Raw genomic sequence first — 6549 nt, forward strand, 5'->3', positions numbered from 1 at the left:
GAAATAACACACACACACCTCCCCGCAGACTGAGACCACCTAGGGAACCACATTCATAGCAAGTCTCACAGTCACGTCTGCCAGATATGCCCCAGCCATCTCCAAGGCCCTGGCCGCATCAGAACTAGAGGCTGCAAATTGCATAAGGCACGCATCCTTCCTACTCGGGCAGCACGTTGGAGGGACTGATGGAGCATGTGGAATGACAGCCTGGGCTCCTTGGAGACCTAGCCACATTTGCTGTTCTTGACCTCCCAAAGTGGGCTGGGTCTCCACCCCTGTTCCCTCCAAGAATGACATCAATGTCCCACTGTGCCTACAGACATGTGCACAGAACAGACAGGAAACCCTGCCCTGGGCAGGGGTGCCCTGGCTGGGCACTGATGCCCACCTGAGCCCCACTGGCCCCTGTGGATGTCCCACTCAGAGCCCTCGTGGAACGCCAAGGCCCAAGACGTGTCCCCAGTCCAGGTTCAGGTGCCATCAGCCACTGTAGCCAGGATGACAGCTTTGAGTCATGGTTTTTGAGTTTTGGTTTTTTAGTCTGGGGGGGCAGGGGGAAGGAAAGGTCAGCTGAACTACTTTTCCTTATACAAACTATGCATGAGCAGAGGCTCTAAGGAGTCAAATTACATTTTAAAAACTAAGAGATTGGCTTTTTACATCAGATTCTTTTTTACACAAAGGTCTAGTGATGAGCACAGCACTTAAAAATTATTTTTATTTATTCCAGCTGTGCTGGACTCTAGTTGGAGCAGGCAGGATCTCTTAGTTGTGGCTTGTGGGATCTAGTTCCCTCTCCAGGGATCAAACCCAGGCTGCCTGCATTGGGAGCTCAGTCTTAAGCCACTGGACCACCAGGGAAGTCTCTGAGTACAGCAATCTTGAAGTCTGAATGCCCCCGATTTCTCATCCAAAGCTGCAGTGGCTCTAGGCTGCAGGGGCTGGGGATACTCTTGCACAACAGACCTGTGCTCCCCTTGCTGTCATGTCCTGACGTGGCATGTTGGCAGAATCCGTGCTGTGACCATTGGGTGCCCACAGCAGGTAAAGCTGCAGACCCCCAGCTGGATAGCATAGGAGTAGGGCCAGGAGGCAGCCCTCCCCCTACCCCGACCACGTGCACTAGGTTACACGTGGGATCAGCTCCACGCAGTGACAGCTCCACGCCCATGGGATTTGTACATGCTTCTGGGTGTCTGCCACGCTCCAAAAAAAATGAGATGGCTCAACAAGAGCAGCCCCAAGCTCACCTCCTCTCCCTAGAATGTCGGAATTCCAACCCCCATCCCCGTGCCTAGAAGTTGTAAGGCAGAAACGACAAAAGGCAGAAAATTTTAACTTTATTTGGCCAATGTGTCCAATTCCAATATTGTGGTAGAAATGCCTGAAGAACTGTCAACATGTGATTCAGCTCAAGCATCCTTGGCTGTCTCCCAGCCTGGAAACGAAGGGTCCCGGTTCTGCCTGGCACAGGCCTCAGGCCACCCTGGACATCACAGAGCAATAAGGACCCTGGCTTGGGGAAGGAGGGGGCTGCTGGGCTTGTCCTGGGCCCAGCCACACCCTCCACTCATGGTGGGGGAGCGGCCTGTGACAGAGACCGGAAAGTCTCCATTTAATCAAATGATGCAGGAGCCACGCTCCACCATGGCAATACCGCATGAGGTGAGGGACCCGTCCAGCCTTGCCTGGTTCTGCCCCACAGAGGGCAGGAGTCCCAGGGAGGCCTGGCCAAGGTGGAGCACACACCCTGACGTCCAAAAATGTCTAAAAATCCCACAGACGGAATTTTTTTAAAGTGATAGTATAAACCTAACAGGAATGAGAGACATTGCCAGCGTGAGAGTCCAAAACATTTTAGCGAGCACTCTGGACAAAACCATGTACAAAAAAAGTACATCACGATTTAAAAAAAAAGGCCCACCAAGATGGGCTGGGCTGGGCTGGCCTGGAAATAAACCCTTTTCCAAAAGTTGAAAAGCAAAGGAAGACGGGTTTAGATTTGCACGTGTGGTAGAGTGAAGTGTGGCTTCAGAAAAGTTCCCTGCATTTCCAATCGACGCTCCCTCGCCGGGAGGGTCTGCGGGCGTCTAGAGGCTGTGCTGCTGGGTGTGCAGCCCACTGGGAGGTGCCGGGTTTGGTGCCCAGGTCTGGCTCTCTGCGTTACAGTTCATCTTTCACAGCTTTTTGATCATCATCTTCCTCCAGATCAGGCTCTTCTGCTTCTTCAAGATCTTCTAGATCCTGGGACATATGATGGAAAGGAAGGGTTGTGAGTAGTCCAGGCTGGGCCAGCTTGCTGAGGCCATGGACTAGGGACCATGCCAAGGACTAGGGACCAGTCTGGCGCTCAGACACAAGCAGCCACCTTTGGTCTCTATGAGCAGATGCGTAGATGTGTGGGGTGGCTTCTGGACGACAGTGAGGCATGGGGGCTCCTGCCCACAATATAGGGTGGAAGGAGAACTGGTGCTCTGGGAGTTCACCCCGTGCTGTCAAGCGGGTGACTACTTGGACCTACTCCATCCATGGCACAAGTATGAAGACTGAGCAGGGAGCCACTGGTGTGTCATGTCCACCCCTCAAGTCCTAGAGTTCAAGGGGCTGGTGACAGCCCACCAATCCCAGCAGCGCACTCGGCCCTGGCGGTCCTCACTGCCCCCACTGCACCCTGCAGCCGGTCTGCCCCTCGTCCCACATCGCTGCACTTCCGGGCGGACCCTGTGGCCTGAACTGACCATTCCCTCCACCACCCGACCCAGCCCCACCCTCTTGGCCCAGAGACACTTCTGCTATCCCCTCCACTCCCCCCAACTGATGTAGAGAGGGCCGAGCTCATGCCGGGCAGAGCACCTCAGCTGACAGAGAACATGCTAGATGTGCCTGCGAAGGTTCCTGAGCAAACAGTGGCGCCTAAAGACCCTTCCGATCTCACACCCCACCCCGTGCAGCACTGAGTGGCAGCACGCCCCACAGCCCGCCAGGTCCAATGACTACTTACGTCATCATCTCCGGCCCCATCCTGGCCACCACTCTCCAGGAACTTCTTAAAACCATCCAGTGTCCGCTCCCCATTGTAGTCGATGACCTGTAAGAAGCGGGGATGAAATGTGAGATGCGGTCCCCCCAACAGCCCCCCAACTCCTCCGCACTCCCCTCAGTGGTGGGCGCACCGTCCTGTCGGCGCTGGCGGGGAAGAACTTGAGCGTGGGGAAGCTGTGCACTTTCACTGCCTCCACCTCGTTGGCCGTGGAGTCCATCTTGGCGATGACTATGTTCTCGTGGTCCTTGTACGTCTCTCCCAGCTTATCCCAGATGGGGGCCAGCTGCTTGCAGTGACCGCACCACGGGGCATCTGAAAGAAAGCTGTTCTGCGTCTCGCTGGGCTGGGAAGTACCCCGCCCCAGCAAGCCCAGAGGAGTGGAGGGCTTCACTTACAGAACTCTACAAAGACGTTCTTTTTCTCATCAAAAGCAACCTCTTCAAAGTTCTTCCCAACCAGCACTTTGACAGGCTGCTTGTCCCAGTCGTCAGGCAGCTCCTGGCTCATCAGGTGGGGCTAGAGGGTGAGTAGAGAAGAGTCAGGCACACACAGTTGCCTGGGGACCCCTCTGCCACCTAGTTGCTCTGTGCGCCCCAAGGATCCTCAGCACCCCGACCCCAGACAAGGTCCGCACCTTAATCTTGCCCTCCAGGAAGCGGTGGCAGAACTCGGTGATCTTCTCTGCCGTCAGCTCATCTGACTCTGGCTTATATTTGGTCATCTCCTCCTCCAGCGTGATGAGGCGCACGGCCGGGCACTCCTCTTTCTTTAGGCCAAAGAATTCCAGGATGCGCTGGTTGTCAGTGTGGTCGCTGTCGATGAAGATAAACAGGATCTTGGGAGAGAAAAGGCATGTTGATGGCACTGCACAATGAGGGCTCCCTAGACTTCCCTGCTGCCCACTCCCCAACAACTGGGACCCCACACTAAAACAGGCTGTCCTAAGGCAGGAGGAACCCTCTGATCAGCCTTTGATCCAGGGGTGCTGAGCAGCTTGCGGGCCACAGGGAGCACACACCTTGCCCTTGAAGCTCTCAGCCGCTTTTTTGAAGTTGCTCAGCTTGCCCTCATAGTCAGACACGCTTTTCGGCAGGAACAGCAGGATGTGAGTCTTGATTTCCCCTCCGAAGATCTTTGGGGCTGTCTGCGTTGGAAACACAGGTTACTTGGTCTGGGACACAAACCAAGCTATCGACACGGGCTATTCTCTCCTTGGCCCCAAGGCCACCACACACCTGGTCTCTGTAAGTCAGGGTCCCCAGGACCAAACATCAGGACCCTCCCCACCTGGGGCAAGATCAGCAACAGAGACACACCTGCTCGGTGAACTCAATGACCAGGGGCAACTGGTTGTGCTTGATGAAGTCCAGAAGCTTTTCTTTGGTGACCTCCCCCTCAAAGTTGTTCCGGCCTTCGTCAAACTGTGGACAGAGAAAGGCGTGGGTGCCAAGGCTCTCCACAGAGCCCCCTGTGGCCCTGGCCAGCTGACCATGGCCAGGAAGGCAGTCTACAGCCTCAGTTTCCTGTCTGGGTTGTGACAGCAGTTGGGGGGCGGGGGGGGGAGGCCGGCAGGACACACGTCTCCATCCAAAGCAAACCAGCTGATGGCTGCTGGACACACCCTCTGGGCACTAGCCACAGTGAGGTCACCAGCAGTGCACAAAGGCTCCCATGAACACCGGCAGGCAGCCTCCCGCAGGCTGAGACCGCAGCAGCTGGCTCAGATCGTGCCCGGCACGGTCCTGACAAGCCATGAGAGCCCCATGTCCTGGGTGGGGTGCCAGGGGACTCCCTCATTGTCAAGTCCCCAAAACTGCGGCCCTCCAAATGTGGGCCTCACCCCTGCGGACCCAAGGCCCTTCCAGGGCGGCCGCAAGGTCAGACCAATTTTCACAACCACGCTCAGACGGCAGGTGCCCTGTCATGCATTCCCCCCAGAGTATGTAGTATGGCGTGTGACACTGCGTCAGACTGAAGGCAAACAGGAAAACCCAGTTGTCCTCTGTTCGGACAGACATTAGAGACCGACAGAAATCTAAACCACCACTCTGGCCATAAAAATACTGGGAAAAAATTTTCATAAAAATGTTTATTTATTTTTTTGGCCACACCATGCAGCTTGTGGGATCTCAGTTCCCCGACCAGAGACTGAATCCCAGATGGATTCCTAACCATTGGACCATCAGGGAATTCCCCCCCAAAACATCTCTTTTGATAACATGTAATATGTATTATTGTTATTTTAGAACGAACAGGGTTGTTTTTTTTTTTTTATTTCTCAGTTCTAACATGTCTAACACAATAAAAATGGGTAGGTATTCCACACCAAAAAAAAAGGTCTTTGGGAGCTCCAATAATCTATTAAAAAAGAGTTTCAAAGTCCTTGAGCCATGAAAAGCAAAGGCTGAGGCCATAGAGCTGAGAGGTGTGGCCCCAGCTCCGGATGGGTGGGCAGACACAGCTCCCTGCGAGGAGGCCGAGCGGTGCCTCAGCCTGTGCGGCTGGTCAGTGAGCCTCCCGTCACCTGTGTGAACTCAGATGGGACCTACAGAGAGAAATCACTCACCTTCCCTGCCCGGCCATTTCCCTCTGCATTTTCCCAAAGTAACTAGCCACTTCCCATTCCCACCCCACTAGCTGAAGCTGGCTCTGCCTTCCCCACACCCGTGATGGGAAGGTGCAGAGAGACAAGAAGGACATGGAGGCAAGAGGCTGGCCACGGCCAGGCTCCATCAGGCATAAAGCAGATCTCCCGTTAAGAGGCAGACAGCCATCCCTGCTCCCCCAAAACCGCCGTGTCTCTACTGAGACACGACCTTGGTCGAGGTAATGGTGCCACGTTACACTGTGTTCAGTGTCTCCTTTGGTGAAAAACAAACAGCCCTTATGTATCTGGGGACAGCCACAGGAGGTCTTGGGGCCCTGGGCAGAAGCCACCCCACCAGGCTGCAATGAAAATGCCACAAAAATAAGGCCCCACCCCCACTCTTAAGCCCCTGGCTTCTAAGATGAAAGAGAAAAACAAAGTAAACACCAAACAAAGACACAGGACGATCAGCTCTCGAACCAGTGGTCCAAGCAGACCCAAGCTGGGACTCGGACTCAGAGCTGCAAGTGGCAGCTGGCCATTCTTGGGAGCCCCATCTCTCAAGGCTGCCCACACAGAAGACCCTGCTCACACTCAGGAACTCGGCAAACAGCCTGAAGCAACACTAAAGGCGGAGAATGGGGACAGTGGGCCGAGGGGAATCTGCACCTTCTTCCTCCCATCCGTAGAGCTGTCTGCCCGACTGCAGTTGTGACCCCAACTGACTCCTCAGCACAAAGCCCGTGGGCTCTGCCAGGCTCACAACTGCCCAAGGCAGCATGACATTCCAGCATGGCTGCCAGAAGCCAGCAAGTGGAAGAGGGAAGCCCCCCTCACTGTTCCCCTTCTCCCCGCGTAGATACCAGAGACTTGAGGCCGAGAAGAGATGAGCAACCATGACTACAGTGTTTGTAGA

General features: G+C 55.0%; 1 protein-coding gene across 1 annotated transcript in view; it reads right to left on the minus strand.

Moving 5' to 3' along the window:
• Positions 1–1326: 1326 nt before the first annotated feature.
• The window catches only part of P4HB (prolyl 4-hydroxylase, beta polypeptide), a 10089-nt gene continuing 4866 nt past the window's right edge, over positions 1327–6549 (minus strand). Inside the window, exons 5-11 of the mRNA XM_010856327.1 lie at positions 4363–4467; positions 4065–4190; positions 3681–3881; positions 3442–3562; positions 3177–3358; positions 3005–3091; positions 1327–2247 (exon numbers count right to left, since the gene is read on the minus strand). Coding sequence (XP_010854629.1) covers positions 2167–2247; positions 3005–3091; positions 3177–3358; positions 3442–3562; positions 3681–3881; positions 4065–4190; positions 4363–4467 — 903 coding nt within the window. The 3' untranslated portion in view covers positions 1327–2166. The remainder of the gene's footprint in view (positions 2248–3004; positions 3092–3176; positions 3359–3441; positions 3563–3680; positions 3882–4064; positions 4191–4362; positions 4468–6549) is intronic.

This window comes from Bison bison, unplaced genomic scaffold (assembly GCF_000754665.1).
Source record: "Bison bison bison isolate TAMUID 2011002044 unplaced genomic scaffold, Bison_UMD1.0 scf7180017864371, whole genome shotgun sequence".
Classification (NCBI taxonomy): domain Eukaryota; kingdom Metazoa; phylum Chordata; class Mammalia; order Artiodactyla; family Bovidae; genus Bison; species Bison bison.